The sequence below is a fragment of the Aotus nancymaae genome, unplaced genomic scaffold (genome assembly GCF_030222135.1).
Source record: "Aotus nancymaae isolate 86718 unplaced genomic scaffold, 86718_ANA_hifiasm-v0.15.2.pri h1tg000028l, whole genome shotgun sequence".
Lineage (NCBI taxonomy): Eukaryota > Metazoa > Chordata > Mammalia > Primates > Aotidae > Aotus > Aotus nancymaae.
In genome coordinates, this window is record NW_026988441.1 from 11,542,160 (window position 1) to 11,558,342 (window position 16,183).

General features: G+C 45.6%; 1 protein-coding gene across 4 annotated transcripts in view; it reads left to right on the top strand.

The window, feature by feature from the left end:
- LOC105705659 (pregnancy-specific beta-1-glycoprotein 7-like) overlaps positions 1–16,183 on the top strand; it is a 31,286-nt gene that overhangs the window by 1,428 nt on the left and 13,675 nt on the right. Inside the window, exons 2-4 of one of the 4 annotated variants that reach the window (XM_064381272.1) lie at positions 1,086–1,164; positions 12,307–13,293; positions 14,170–14,529. In XM_064381272.1, the coding sequence (XP_064237342.1) occupies positions 13,230–13,293; positions 14,170–14,529 (424 nt within the window). In that variant the 5' untranslated portion in view covers positions 1,086–1,164; positions 12,307–13,229. Of the gene's footprint in view, positions 1–722; positions 1,165–10,816; positions 13,294–14,169; positions 14,530–16,183 lie in introns of those variants that run through there. The other 3 variants (XM_064381271.1, XM_064381274.1, XM_064381273.1) reach the window with 3 other exon arrangements.

Genomic DNA, 16,183 nt, shown 5'->3' on the forward strand with positions numbered 1-16,183 from the left:
GCCCAGCAGGTAGCAGCACCCTGGAGGCGGGGGGAGGGAGTGGCACAAACAAAAAGCAAAAAATGGCACAGACAAAAAGTGGCAAGCCCAGTGCAGCCGCCAGGGACCCTGCAGCTACTCTCCAGGTACATGGGCAGTCCACAGTGGAAATGTATACGGGGATTGCTGCATATCAGGGCCAAGTCTATGTCATCTTCTTAGGCATTGTTACTGCAGATGGAGGATTCTGTTTAGAGATCTGGCCTGGACACGTGGGAGGGCACCCACGCCATTCCTATAGTTATTTTAAGGAAACACTATTAGCAAATGTGGTACATGTTTTATTCTGCTAGAATCACTATTACTGTCATGATTTACAATGTATCTCTTAGGAAATGGTGAGAGCCAACCACACAATATGCATTTAAAATGGACTGTTATAATTTCAGCTTTCATGACTTTTTATAGAAACCATCTTCTCTGCAAAAACACAGACAATATCTCTGTGTTCATTTCTATCGGGAACCCTGTATGCAGGGTGGAGAGAGTCACATTTCCCCCTGAGATGTTATGTAAAAATTTGAGGGTGACGTGATGTATCTGTCCATCTGTTACTCGCAGAAGGTACATCATGTGAAATTTTAATGACAGCATTATCCTGCGAAGTTAAAGAGGCAGGCACAAGCATGGACAAACTACGAGGGGTAAGAGCCGGATTTTTTTTTTTTTTTTTTTTTTGAGAGAGAGTCTTTCTCTGTCACCCAGACTGGAGTGCAGTGGTGTGATCTCGGCTCACTGCAAACTCCACCTCCTGGGTTCAAACAATTCTCCTGCCTCAGCCTCCCGAGTAGCTGGGATTACAGGCATGCGCCACCACGCCCAGCGAATTTCTGTATTTTTAGTAGAGACAGGGTTTCACCATGTTGGCCAGGATGGTCTGGATCTCTTTACCTCGTGATCTGCCTGCCTCGGCCTCCCAAAGTGCTGGAATTACAGGTGTGAGCCACCGCACCCCGCCAAGAGCCTGATTTTGATGTGGAGGCTTGCTCTGACAAATTGAGAAAAGCTTTTCACAGTGTGAAGATACCAATTTCTTGTGACATCAGATAGAATGAGGATCCTGTTGACTTTGGACCGCCGCATCCTGTGACGGAACAGGAGACTCTGAACATTTACCCACCACAGGTAGGTGGAGTTTTGAATCTCAATTTCACAGGTTAAGGTTACAAAATCCCCATCTTCCATGGCATTGAATTTGTTGCTGGTGATGGAGGCTTTGGGCGGCTGCACTGTGGAGATAACAGAGAGAGGATTGCCCTGTGTGGCATCTTTGATTCCTCCACAGGTGTCTTTCAGTCAGAGTTGCGTCTCCCACCTCTAAGCCCACCCAAGTCCTTGAAAGCCAATGGCTGGTATGTGTGTCACAAGACAGATGTACGATGATCTAAGGGCTCCAAGACAGTGAGGCCACCTGCTCTGTCCTAGGGAAGCACAGGCTTTCTCAGGTGTGAATTGAGCAGCAGTGTTGGGTCATGAACAGACATGTGAGTGGGAGTCACAGCCCCTGGTGCTCCTCCCAGTCCTTCCCTAATCAGCTGACTGGCTGGCCCACCTTGGGTTCTTCACCTGGAATGTGCGGCTGCTGGGTCTCTTCCAAATTCCATCCTACTTTGCCCCCTTTGGTGTATTTTCTCTGCAGCTTCCCTTTCCAAGAACATTCTAGAGATGAGTAAATGGGATTTCCCATTGTCCTGAAACCCTGAAGGTACTGAGCAGACTGGCCTGGGACTGGATGTTTCAGCAGAAATAAGCCAGGGGAGACCAGAGTCAAGCCTGGAGGTCAGTTCAGCCATCAGGCAGTGGAGGCACAAGGTGGGGCAGTTTTCCCCAGATGTTTCTTAGTGCCTGACTTGAGCCAGTGACCTCTAAAGATAGAGCAGAGTCCAAGGAATGACCTAGAAAGAGTGAAGGGGACAGGCAAGAGCTGGTGGCTTTGGAGCAGAACCATATTCCCTGTCCTGGGTTCTTGAAGTTTTCTCTCCTTCTGCAGAGGGCAGGTGAGGACCATGGAAATCCTTCTAGCAGTACACGTGGACATTTGCAAATGCAGGGCTGACTGGTGGAAATGGGGAGCATGAACTGCTGGAAATCTGGTCCTCACGGACCATGAGTTTTTGATGGATATGAGACAGAAATTTGGGAAGTTTTGCAAATATTTTCTTTCATTGAACATTCTACTCTCTGATTCCATGGGTTTGACTACTCTAGGGACCTCATATAAGTGGATTCAGAGAGCATCAGAGGAGAGACTGCTGGTTGCCAGGAGCTGGTAGTGGGGAGAATGAGGAGTTATTGATGGGTGTGCAGTTTCAGTTATGGGAGATGGGGAGGTTCTAGACATCTGCTCTACAGCTTGATGCCTATAGTTCACACACACTGAGTATTTCTTATGTATAAGACTTAGGATGAAAAGTGTTTTGTATTTCTGACATTTTTTGATTCTGAAATATTTGCCATATACTTATTGATTTGCATCCCAAATCTGAAAGATTCAAAATCCAAAATGGTCCAGTCAGCATTTCTTTTCAGCATCAGATTAGTAGGCAAAAGTGGGAGGTGACAAGTCTGATATATTCCTGCCTTCTTTTGTTCCTCACCACGTTTCTAGCTTGGTGATCAGTCTTTGGTGAATTCCCTACTGGCCCTGCTGCACTCGTATATTTTTGAATGCTTTGAGATGTGAGAAGGGCTGGTTGTTATTTTCTGTGTCATCAGAACTTTCAACCTTCCCATGGTTGCTTCTTTCTCTCAGTGTCTTTGTTGTGGCGGTCATTAATAAGAGCCTGTCAGGTCAGATTTAGGACAGATGTTTCTAATTCTGCAGAAACTGTTACTGGGATTCTGGTAGGCGTTGGGCTGAAGCTGCAGCTCACGTTGGGTGGTGCTGTCTTCCTAACAGTATTGAGGCTTCAAGTCCATGCAAATGAAATCTCTTTCCATTTATTGATGTCATCTTTCTTTCAGCAATATTTTGTAGGTTTCAGGGTAGAATCCTTTGATCTTTTTTGATTAAGGTTATTCCAAAATATTTTCTTTTTGATGTTAATGTGAATTGAAATTCTTAATTTCCTTTAGATTGTTCATTGTTACTGCATAGAAATGCAACTGATGTTTGCATCCTGCAAACTTACTGAATTTATTAATTCCAACAGGTTTTTTATCTATAGTGTTTTTTTTTTTTTTTAATTGTACTTTCAGCTCTGGGGTACATGTGCATACCATGCAGGATTGTTGCATAGGTACATATATGGCAAGGTGGTTTGCTGCCTTCATCCCCCGATCACCTGTATTTGGTATTTCTCCCCTCCTCCAGCTCCCCACTGCTGACCGCAGTGTGTAATGCTCCCTCCCCATATCCATGTGTTCTAACTGTTCAACATCCACCTATTAGTGATAACATGCAGTGTTTGGTTTCCTGTTCTTGTGTCAGTTTTCTGAGAATGATGGTGTTCAGATTGATCCATGTCCCTACAAGGGACACGAACTCATTTTCTATGGCTGCATAGTATTCCATGGTGTATGTGTACCACATTTTCTTTATCCAGTCTATTGATAATGGACATTTGGGTTGGTTTCAAGACTTTGCTATTGTAAAGAGTGTCACAATGAACATACATGTGTGCATGTGTCCTTATAGTAGAATGATTTATAATCCTTTGGATATATACCCAGTAATGGGATTGCTGGGTCAAATGGAATTTCTATTTCTAGGTCCTTGAGGAATCGCCACACTGTCTTCCACAATGGTTGAACTAATTTATAATCCCACCAACAGTGTAAAAGTGTTCCTATTTCTCCACACCTTCTCCAGCATCTGTTGTCTCCAGATTTTTTAATGATTGCCATTCTAACTGGTATGAAATGGTATCTCAATGTGGTTTTGATTTGCATTTCTCTGATAACCAGTGATGATGAGCATTTTTTCATATGTTTGTTGGCCTCATATATGTCTTCTTTTGAAAAGTGTCTTCATATCCTTTGCCCACTTTCGAATGGGTCTGTTTTATTCTTGTAAATCTGTTTTAGATCTTTGTAGATTCTGGATATTAGCCCTTTGTCAGATGGGTAGACTGCAAAAATTTTTTCCCATTCTGTTGGTTGCCAGTTCACGCTAATGACTGTTTCCTTTGCTGTACAGAAGCTCTGGAGTTTAATTACATCCCATTTGTCTATTTCGGCATTTTAGTCATGAAGCACTTGCCTTTGTCCTGAATGGTTTTGCCCAGGTTTTTTTCTAGGATTTTTATGGTGTTAGGTCTTATGTTTAAGTCTTTAATCCATCTGGAGTTAATTTTAGTATAAGGTGTCAGGAAGGGGTCCAGTTTCTGCTTTCTGCACATGGCTAGCCAGTTCTCCCAACACCATTTATTAAACAGGGAATCCTTTCCCCATTGCTTGTTTTTGTCAGGTTTGTCAAAGATCAGATGGCTGTAAATGTGTGGCATTGCCTCCGAGGCCTCTGTTCTGTTCCATTGCTCCATATCTCTATTTTGGTACCAGTACCATGCTGTTTTGATTACTGTAGCCTTGTAGTATAGTTTGAAGTCAGGTAGTGTGATGCCTCCAGCTTTGTTCCTTTTGCTTAGAATTGACTTGGCTATGTGGGCTCTCTTTTGGTTCCATAGGTAGTTTAAGGTGGTTTTTTTCCAATTCTGTGAAGAAGGTCATTATTAGCTTGATGGGGATAGTATCGAATCTATAAATTACTTTGGGAAGTATGGCCATATTCACAATATTGATTCTTCCTAACCATAAGAATGGAATGCTTCTCCATCTGTTTGTGTCCTCTCTTATTTCATTGAGCAGTGGTTTGTAGTTCTCCTTGAAGAGGTCCTTTACATTCTTTGCTAGTTGTATTCCTAGGTATTTTATTCTCTTTGTAACAATTGTGAATGGCAGTTCATTCTTGATTTGGCTCTCTTTAAGTCTGTTATTGGTGTATAGGAATGCTTGTGATTTTTTGTACATTAATTCTATAATCTGAGACTGCTTAAGTTGCTTATCAATTTGAGGAGATTTTGGGCTGAGACTATGGGGTCTTCTAAATATACAATCATGTGATCTGCAAATAGAGACAATTTGACCTCCCCCTTTCCTAACTGAATACCCTTTATTTCTTTTTCTTGCCTGATTGCTCTGGCTAGAACTTCCAATACTATATTGAATAGGAGTGGTGAGAGAGGGCATCCTTGTCTAGTGCCAGATTTCAAAGGGAATGCTTCCAGTTTTTGCCCATTCAGTATGCTATTGGCTGTGGGTTTGTGGTAAATAAATAGCTTTTATTATTTTGAGATACATTCCTTTATTACCTAGTTTATTGAGAGTTTTTAGCATAAAGCGCTGTTGAATTCTGTCAGAGGCCTTCTCTGCATCTAATCGAGTGGTTTTTTGCCTTTGGTTCTGTTTATGTGGTGAATTATGTTTATAGACTTACGTATGTTGAACCAGTCTTGCATCCCCGGGATGAACCCTATTTGATCATGGTGGATAAGCTTTTTGATGTGCTGTTGCAATCAGTTTGCCAGTATTTTATTGAAGATTTTTGCATCTACATTCATTGTGGATATTGACCTGAAGTTTTCTTTTCTTTCTGAATCTCTGCTGGGTTTTGGTATTAGGATGATGTTGGTCTCATAAAATGATTTGGGGAGGATTCCCTCTTTTTGGATTGTTTGGAATAGTTTCAGAAGGAGTGGTACCAGCTCGTCTTTGCATGTCTGGTAGAATTTGGCTGTGAACTCATCTGGACCTATGCTTTTGTTTCGTGGGAAGCTATTAATTGCTGCCTCAACTTCAGCCCTTATTATTGATCTATTCAGTGTTTTGACTTCTCCTGATTTAGGCTTGGATAAATTCCTGGACACTTAGACCCTTCCAAGCCTAACAAGTCTAAACCAGGAAGAAGTTGAAACCTTGAACAGACCAATAACAAGGGCTGAAGTTGAGGCAGCAATTAAGAGCCTACCAACCAACCAAAGTCCAGGTTCAGATGGGTTCACAGCTGAATTCTTCCAGACATACAAAGAGGAGCTGGTACCACTCCTTCTGAAACTATTCCAAACAATCCAAAAAGAGATAATCCTCCCCAAATCATTTCATGAGACCAACATCATCCTGATACCAAAACCCGGCAGAGACTCAGCAAGAAAAGAAAACTTCAGGCCAATATCCATGATGAACATAGATGCAAAAATCTTCAATAAAATACCAGCAAACCGATTGCAACAGCACATCAAAAAGCTTATCCAGCATGATCAAGTAGGCTTCATCCCGGGGATGCAAGGCTGGTTCAACATACACAAGTCTATAAACATAATTCACCACATAAACAGAACCAAAGACAAAAACCACATGATTATCTCAATAGATGAATCTTGTCAAAAGCCTTCTCTGAAACAGCCCTTTATGTTAAAAACTCTCAACAAACTAGCTATTGATGGAATGTATCTCAAAATAATAAAAGCTCTTTACAACAAACCCACAGCCAATAGCATACCGAATGGGCAAAAACTGGAAGCATTCCCTTTGAAATCTGGCACTAGACAAGGATGCCCTCTCTCACCACTCCTATTCTATATAGTATTGGAAGTTCTAACCAGAGCAATCAGGCAAGAAAAAGAAATAAAGGGTATTCAATTAGGAAAACAGGAAGTCAAACTGTCTCTATTTGCAGATGACATGATTGATTATATATTTAGAAGACCCCATAGTCTAAGCCCAAAATCTCCTGAAACTGACAAGTGACTTCAGCAAAGTCTCAGGATACAAAATCAATGTGCAAAAATCACAAGCATTGCTATACACCAATAACAGACTTAAAGAGAGCCAAATCAAGAACAAACTGCCATTCACAATTGCTACAAAGAGAATAAAATACCTAGTAATACAACTAACAAAGAATGTAATGGACCTCTTCAAGAACTACAAACCACTGCTCAATGAAATAAGAGAGGACACAAACAGTTGGAGAAACATTCCATGCTTATGGTTAGGAAGAATCAATATTGTGAAAATGGCCATACTCCCCAAAGTAATTTATAGATTCGATAGTATCCCCATCAAGCTACCAATGACCTTCTTCACAGAATTGGAAAAAACCACCTTAAACTTCATATGGAACCAAAAGAGAGCCCACATAGCCAAGTCAATTCTAAGCAAAAGGAACAAAGCTGGAGGCATCACACTACCTGACTTCAAACTATACTACAAGCCTACAGTAATCAAAAGAGCATGGTACTGGTACCAAAATAGAGATATAGACCAATGGAACAGAACAGAGACCTCGGACGCAATGCCACACATGTACAACCATCTGATCTTTGACAAACCTGACAAAAACAAGCAATGGGGAAAGGATTCTCTGTTTAATAAATGGTGTTGGGAAAACTGGCTAGCCATGTGCAGAAAGCAGAAACTGGACCCCTTCCCGACACTTTACACTAAAATTAACTCCAGATGGATTAAAGACTTAAGCATAAGACCTAACACCATAAAAATCCTAGAAAAAAACCTGGGCAAAACCATTCAGGACATAGGCATAAGCAAGGGCTTCATGACTAAAACACCAAAAGCAATGGCAACAAAAGCCAAAATAGACAAATGGGACCTAATCAAACTCCACAGCTTCTGCACAGCAAAAGAAACAGTCATCAGAGTGAACCAGCAACCAACAGAATGAGAAAAAAATTTTTGCAGTGTACCCATCTGACAAAGGGCTAATATCCATAATCTACAAAGAATTAAAACAGATTTACTAGAAAAACCACAAACCCATTCAAAAGTGGGTGAAGGATATGAACAGACACTTTTCAAAAGACATATATGAGGCCAACAAACATATGAAAAAATGCTCATCATCACTGGTCATTAGAGAAATGCAGATCAAAACTACATTGAGATACCACCTCATGCCAGTTAGAATAGTGGTCATTAAAAAAATCTGGAGATAACAGATGCTGGAGAGGATGTGGAGAAATAGGAGCAGTTTTACAGTGTTAGTGGGAGTGTAAGTTCAACCATTGTGGAAGACTGTGGCAATTCCTCAAGGACCTAGAAATAGAAATTCCATTTGATCCAGCAATCCCATTACTGGGTATAGATCCAAAGGATTATAAATCGTTCTATTATAAGGACACATGCACACGAATGTTCACTGTGACACTGTTTACAATAGCAAAGACTTGGAACCAACCCAAATGCCCATTGATGATAGACTGGACAGGAAAAATGTGGCACATATATACTATGGAATACTATAAAGCCATAAAAAAAGATGAGTTCGTGTCCTTTGTAGGGACATGGATGAACCTGGAAACCATCATTCTCAGACACAAGAACAGAAAATCAAACACCACATATTCTCACTGATAGGTGGGTGTTGAACAAGAGAACACATGGACACAAGGAGGGGAGCATCACACTGGGATCTGTAGTGGGGGTGGGGAGTTGGGGAGGGATAACATAGGAATAAATGCCAAATATAGGTGATGGGGAGGAAGGCAGCAAACCACACTGCCATGTGTGTACCGATGCAACAATCTTACATGTTCTTTATGTGTACCCCACAACCTAAAATGCAATTTAAAAAAAGTTTGCAATCGCTGCAGCAATAGTGCTGTCATTTTAACCATACTCACATCTGTGTAAACAGTTTGGAATACAATCAAAGTGAATATCCGTGGAACCTCGTAAAGGCTCATAACAAGGAGCTCTTACTCCAATGTTACTTTCAATTTCAGTGATTTACAAAACAAAATTCTTGACTTGAATAAGCAAACTCCTTCTTTAGAATCCTGGACAGAATTCCAGCAGGCCTTGGAGAGCCTTAACCCTGGGACTTATCTTAAACATAATCTCAATGTTTCTTTTATCATTATAGGAATAATGCTATTATGTCTCTGTTTTCTGTTCGTAGTCTACAGGATCAGGTGGACCACCAACCAGTAACTGAAAGCTGCCCAGCCTAGAATTACCTTTATTCAATTAATACAAAGAATGAAAGGGGGAGATGCTGGAGACCCCAAGAATGTGGGACGTGACCAACTCAATATACCTCTGGAGGCTACATGAGTAAACAGCAACCTGTCCTGATGAAAGCAGGATGTCAGGAAACTGACAAACTGCATCTGCCACCAGAAGGAATGTTGAGGGCAGTCACGTCCCAGGTCCCGTGCTCCTTGAGGTCATCTATACTCCTGGAGGTTATTATCTACCTGAACATCTGGGACCTGTTGAACAAGCAAAGTGGTCCATGTGATAAATCAAGTAGCTGAGTGACAATCACCCCCTCCTCCCTATTCACTTTACATAATAAATATGAAGGCTCATGCCTGTAATCCCAGCACTTTGGGAGGCAGAGGCAGGTGGATCATGAGGTCAAGAGTTTGAAATGAGCTTGACCAACATAATAAAACCGCATCTCTATTAAAAATACAAAAAAAAAAAATTAGCTGAGCATGGTGGTAGTTGCCTGTAATCCCAGCTGCTTCTGAGTCTGAGACAGGAGAACTGCTTGGATCCGGGAGGCGGAGGTTGCAGTGAGCTGAGATCATGCCACTACACTCCAGCCTGGGCAATAGTGCAAGACTGTCTCAAAATAAATAAAATAAAAATGAAGGGCTGTAAAAGCTCAGGGACTATGTTCACTAGAAGCAAAGAGTCCCCTGACCCCTTCTTTCAAACAGAACCTTTGTCTTTATTTCCTCGTTTGTCCTCCTTCATTCATGAGATAACTACAGCAGAGCTCCATTGGGCTGAACCTGCAGAGGTCCCATGGGACCGCCTCAACATTAGGTCCTGAATGGCAGGCAAATGGTCAGTGATACAAACACAATGTGAAGGGGAAAGTTATCACTACTGACCTAGCAGACACTGAAGAGCACATGGTACCTCTGGACACCACAGACCTAGAGGTCAGAAAGCCAACGCAGGGAAGAGAGAAGAGACTGTAGACCGATGACTTTAGTGGGTCCAGGGTGTTATCTGACAGGTTTCCAGCAGGGGGCTTTGATGGGTGGGATTAAAGCAGTTAAACACTGGGGCCAGGGGATCAAGCTGTGACTGAGAGGTGGTCACTTTAAATTTGAGGGCAAATGTCAGAACTGTCAGTTTAAAGAAAGCAGCTGGAGAGAGGGGAGCCCAGCATACCAAGCATGAGAGATGCCTCTAAGATTTTATCTCTGGCCACCAACTGGAGCCACTTGAACCAGGTACAGTATTAGAAACTGCCATGGTGACCAAGCCCTGCCTCTGATGTGAGGCAAGTAAACCTACACCTGAAAAAATAAATGTTAAGGCAATATGACGTTATGAGCACTCAAGACATCCAAGGACACCAGCAGGGTGTGGCGCTGTGCCCTCGAGTCAGGATATTGGGTTCTGGCCTCTGGGAGTGAAAATGAAAATGACTTGTCCCTGCTCCCCTGACATTGATCTTCCCGCCCTGCTTCTCCCTCTTCTGCTCCTAAACCCATGTGCAGTGCTCAGCCCCAGACGTCACTGCCCCCATGGTATCCACCGTGCTGCCTACTGCACACACACACAGACCACAGGAGGTGACAACAATCTGCATTTGGGACCCCTGGTTGATTGTGAAAGAGGGAGAACAGTAAAGTTACAGCTACGGAGAGTGGGACTCACCGGGCTGGAAGGTGATGGAGCTGTCACATGACATATGTGTGACCTCATGTGGAATGTGCAGATTCATGAGGAATAATAAAACACCCTGGCCTGGGAATGCTGCCATCCACACTTCCCTCCCCATCCACCAGAGGGCGGAAGAGTCCCTCCTGGCTTGGAGCCTCCCTGGGGGTTGCTGACTTCTCTCAGGGCCCACAGCCCAGCATGGTCCGCCCTCACCAGGGTCACCTTGGCTCACATCCTCCCACATCCTCCTCGCCCTCTGACATCCCCACAGGGACTGTCAGCTCTTCCCTACAGCCTGGCAGCCGCTCCCTCTACAAACAGCTCCTTCCCCCATATTCCTTCTTTCTTGGGTCTCAGCCAGTAGGAGATCTCCCAGGGCAGCACTGGTGCACGTGAAGCCACACTGGACACTTTCCCTTCATGAACTCCTTCCATCCTCATCAACTCTTTCTGTCACTGTTCCCTAAATGCCCACCCACGCTCCATCCGTCTTGTTCTCTGGGGCATCCCAGGCCAAGCCTAGCACTGACACACAACAGCAGCTGCCTGGGGGCCCACACAGTCCCTGGGAATCAGCCAGACACCCTGTGACCTGCCTGCTGCACCCCAGGAGGCTCAGTGCATGTGGTGGTCATACAAGGGTACCATCTGGGATGTGGCTGCCTACCCCCGGCTGTCCCTGGTGAAGTCACGGGGGAAAACAGACCTCTCCTGTGTGCATGGGGGAAAATGGAGGGAATTAGTTCCCTTTGCTCCCAGAAACAACCCACCCCAACTCACCCTCTCAGGTGTGAGCAACATCCCTCCAGACAGGCTCTCTGGCCACTGCCTTTTCTTCCTCTAGATAGAGCAGCTTGGCCAGGTCAAAACCCTCAGAACAGATCACTGAGTATGTCAGTACATGGAGGGCTGAGCCCATTATGGCCACGTAGTAAGTCAGGATGAATCTCTCCAGTTCTGAGCTCCTGCTGTCCCAGGCTTCCCCTCCTGAGTGTTAATTAGCCATGTCCTGCAGGATTCATAGGTAACTCCCCGCTTCCTGCTGAGATCTCGATCAGGTCAGAGTCACCACCACCTGCAGAGGTCTGTCCTGCAGACCTTGACTCAGCAACAGATGAATAAATGCACTCTCACACCCATTACAGTGATTCCAGTGGGCTAGGGATGGTCATCAGGTGCTTTCAGAGGGCAATTGCAGCCGACTGACCAAGACTCCCTCTCCATCCTCACATTCATTCAGGATATATTTGAGAACAGAGGTTCTAAGTCAACATGCTTGTGGATAATTAACATGGTTAAAAGAGTGGTTTTACGAACCATGAAAGCTTTAGGTTCTGGGGCCCAGAGTAAACACTATTAACGCGTAATTCCCCTTTGACCTCCCCTGAGAGGGTCATCCTGCAGAAAGGTTACATGATCAAACAAATCAGAGTAGAGACAAAGGGATGTGGGATAAACAGACTTAGCTGGGGAAACTTGATTGCTCTTTTACCCTATGACGTAAAATTCTAACGTCATGAACTGGCTGCCTTCAGTCTGTTCCATCAAAACCTTTAGGCCTTCCCAAAGGTTTGAGACTATATTCTTCTAACTTTCCCTAATATTTCCTTAATATTTTGCCAGCCACCCCGAGTGAACCCCAACATCCTGCGGCACCACCACGGGAAAGGTGCAGGGACCACAGGACAACCAGCTGGGCAGAGGAGAGGACACTCAAGATGGTCAGGGAGAACGTGAAAAACCCTGAACCCCAGCTCACCTGTCAGACACCGGGGAGCAAGAGAATGACTGAGAACTGTCCCTGTGACCATGGGACTCACAGGCCCCACTGAGCAACCAGCAGAGGCCTCTCCTCCCAAGAGGCATGAGAGATTTACCCTGCACACCTCCAGGAAGGACAGTTTTCTGGGACACCCAGGTCCTGAATGTCCATCCTTGGAAACTGCAGCCAAGTTAGATGCAATCAGAGAAAGGAAGGGTCCCTCTCACCAGCCAACACTCAGCTCACCCACAGCACAGTCAGGCGTCCCTGTGACAGGGACCTGGTGCAGCCCCAGGCCCCTGCACTGAAGGGAAGAACCAGATGGGGATGAGAGAGGGCAAAGGGTGTGAATGTGCATCCTGACCCAGAGCCATGGGGACAGCAGGAGGCTGAGGCTCACGATTGTGCTTGCCCAACCTATAGGGTATGTGTGTGACTGTATGTGTCTGTGTGTGTCTCGTGTGTGTGTGTGTGTGTCTGTGATTCTGCACATAGTGTGTGTAGAGGTGGGTGAGAGAATCTGCTGAAGGAGGCAGAGCAGTTCCCAGGGGCCTGAAACACAGAAAAAAGGAAAAAGAGAAGGAGGGAAAAGGAGGCACGACTGAGGGGAGGGGACGAGAGGTGTCCTGGGTACAGACCCCGCCCATGAGACTGATAAGTGCTCCTGCCAGGGAAGAGGCTCAGTGCAGACGGAGGAAGAACAGCAGAGCTGGCAGCCAGGATCTGAAAGTTTCTGGATCCCAGGCTCATCTCCACAGAGGAGGACACGCAGGCAGCAGAGACCATGGTGTTCCCCTTAGCACCTCCCTGCACACAGCGCATCACCTGGCAGGGGTTCCTGCTCACAGGTGAGGAGAGCACAGGAGGAGGAAGTGCAGTTACTGGCTGGGGTCTCCTGGGGAGGAGGGGGCTCTAAAAAAGAAACAAGGCTCTGTTGGAGCCTAGATAGGGGGAAAATACACCAGAAAGGGACAGGGGTCAAAACAGGAAAATCTCAGTGAACTGGAATTGGTAAGAGGCAAGAAAATCTTAGGTGTTCTGTTTTCTTGGTTAATTATCACTGGCCACTACATTTCATAAAATGAGAATAACTATATCAATGACACTTAAAAACATAAGCAGGGCATGAAACAGTGTCCTCAGCCAAAAACCTCAACAGTTGGGAAAGGAAAAAAACACCACCAGGATGTGGAGGGCTCCGGGAACTCTCACATCTACAGGAGACTGCAGTCTTTCCCAGGTACTAGGGTGCAACCAAGATCACAAAGCGTCTGTCCTCATGGAGCTCATGCTCTCATGGGGAGGAAGACAAACATGCAAAGAGATCTAGAATGTGAGGTCAGGTGTTGACAAGAGCCCTGGAGGGAACAGAGCAGGGAAAGGTCAGAAAGGGAAACCCAGGGTCTCCAGAGGAGGTGTCAAGAAAGAAGGCTTCTAAGGGTGCCCTGATGTGAACAGGATCTGAGGGCAGTGGGGAGGGAGCCAGGCAGCCCTGAGGGAAGAGGATTCCAAACAGCAAAAAGGCCAAGGTCAGAAGTGTTGAAGGAATGGGGTTCATGCTGCTGACCTTGACCCAGTAGAACAGTAGGACACACAAACACAAAAGGTGTATGTGTGTGTCTCTTCAAGGCTGAGGATTGAAGAGACCATCTCAGGACCGAGCCCCATCTTTTCACCCGAATATAAAGGTCTCCATATTGACAGATGCTCTCTCTACCTCCTAGCATCACTTTTAAACTTCTGGAACCCACCCGCCACTGCCCAAGTCATGATCGAAGCCCAGCCACACGTTGTTTCAGAGGGGAAGGATGTTCTTCTACTTGTCCACAATTTGCCCCAGAATCTTACTGGCTACAGCTGGTACAGAGGGAAAATCAAGGACATCCACCATTACCTTACAGCATATTTAATAGACACTCACGAAATTATATTGGGGCCTGCATACAGTGGACGAGAAACAATATATTCCAATGCATCCCTGCTGATTGAGAAGGTCACCCTGAATGACGCAGGATCCTACACACTGCAAGTCACCACACATGGTGATAGGAATAAAGGAGTAACTCGACATTTCACGTTACACCGTGAGTGATTCCACAGGATCCCTGGGTGGTGTCGGGTGGGGGGTGGTCACTTCTACTTTGCACACACAGGATTGTCAGACCTGGACTGTCTGTGTCCCTCTCTGCATTATGTCCCATGTTGGGGTTTGGGCATTTAGCACAGGACACATGCAGGGGAAACAAACTTCCACAGATCAGAATTCCTTTCCTGCATCCAGACCCCACAGACATTCACTGCAGAGGAAGGACAGTCTGATGGGGGGACTCAGCAGGAGATCAGTCTCAGCCAAGCACCTCATGCCCTCTCCATAAACCTCACCCTGAGGAAGATCCTGGAGAATGGAGTATGGCTTGGCCTGAGGGGTCCCCTGGGATACTTTCAGAGCAGCTCAGCCCTAGAAGCCCCAACCCCAGACCCTATCCCAAAATCCTTACTCCAGATAAAGCTGAGGAGCCTGTGCGAGGGCCGGGTTGTGGCTTCCTGGGCAGGGATTACTGGGAGCCAGGATTTACCAGCTGTCTGAGGACTGTGGCTCCTGGAGCTGCTCACCAGCCAGGGCTCAGCCCTCAGAGCCTCATCTGGGCAAGGACAGAACCTTCTTCACCCGATACTCAGAGTAGAGAGGACAGAAAGACAAGCTTTGTAGGCCATCAGCCAACTACCTTGGGAGGTTTGGGACACTCCATAGAAAGTCCAGTGTCCCCAGAAGCAGAAACAGAAGACAGAAGATGTACCTGGCAGCAGCTTGTCCACAGGGATCTGACCTAAAGGTGCTCTCTCATGGAGGCAACTCATAATAAATGATGTTTGTGGGAACACCTCCTCTGTGCCAAGCATTAGGTCGGTGAGTAATTTAAAGTGTATTTACAGATAGCATGAAAAGCCACAGAATTCGATGGAGAAAAAGCTTATTTGATGGAGAGAAAACTGAGGCACAGGAAGGCACAGTCACCCAACCAGAGTCACACAAACACCAAGGGAAGGTCAGAGTCCCGTGAAGTCTGTCTGCAGCCACAGGCCCATCCTCTCCACCAAAAGTGAGGGCTTACTGGGGTCTAAGGACCCTATAGTCATTTACTGGCTCAAATCCTTTCTTCTTAGGCATCCAAACCTCAGAGAAGTGAGGGCAAATGGACAGTTGATTAGTTGTACTCCACAACTAAATCGCCTGCCTCAACTGTCAGAGTCAGGGCAAAACTGTCCCGGCCTCCCCCTTAGATCTTAACCCCGATCACTGAATCTAAAATCCGGTGTTTCCCAAAGTGGTGACGTCACTCTCGTGAGAGGATACAGGAGAGGCCTTTGTTTTCTTTCCCCATTCACACCCTGCACCAGCACAGGCCCAGCAAGAGACACATACTCAGGAGTTCTCACATCAAAAATGAAGGAATTGAATGAAGGAAGGAATGATCCATAACCTCTTTAGGGACTGGATCCTGGATGCAGAATCCTAGGAGGTTCTAGCCACACCTGTTCTTTGTCCTTCAGAGGCTGACACCTATGTTTCATCCCCCCTCTACCTCTTGCCCGAAAGCCACCCCACCTCATGTGACTTTGAAGCTCCTTGGCCACTGGAAGGTTTTCAGGGCCCCCTGGTCCTGGACTGTGGCACTGGGGGCACCCGGTCCCTCAGGTCTCTGAGGTCACTGTAGCCCCCTCTGCTCACTGCCATCG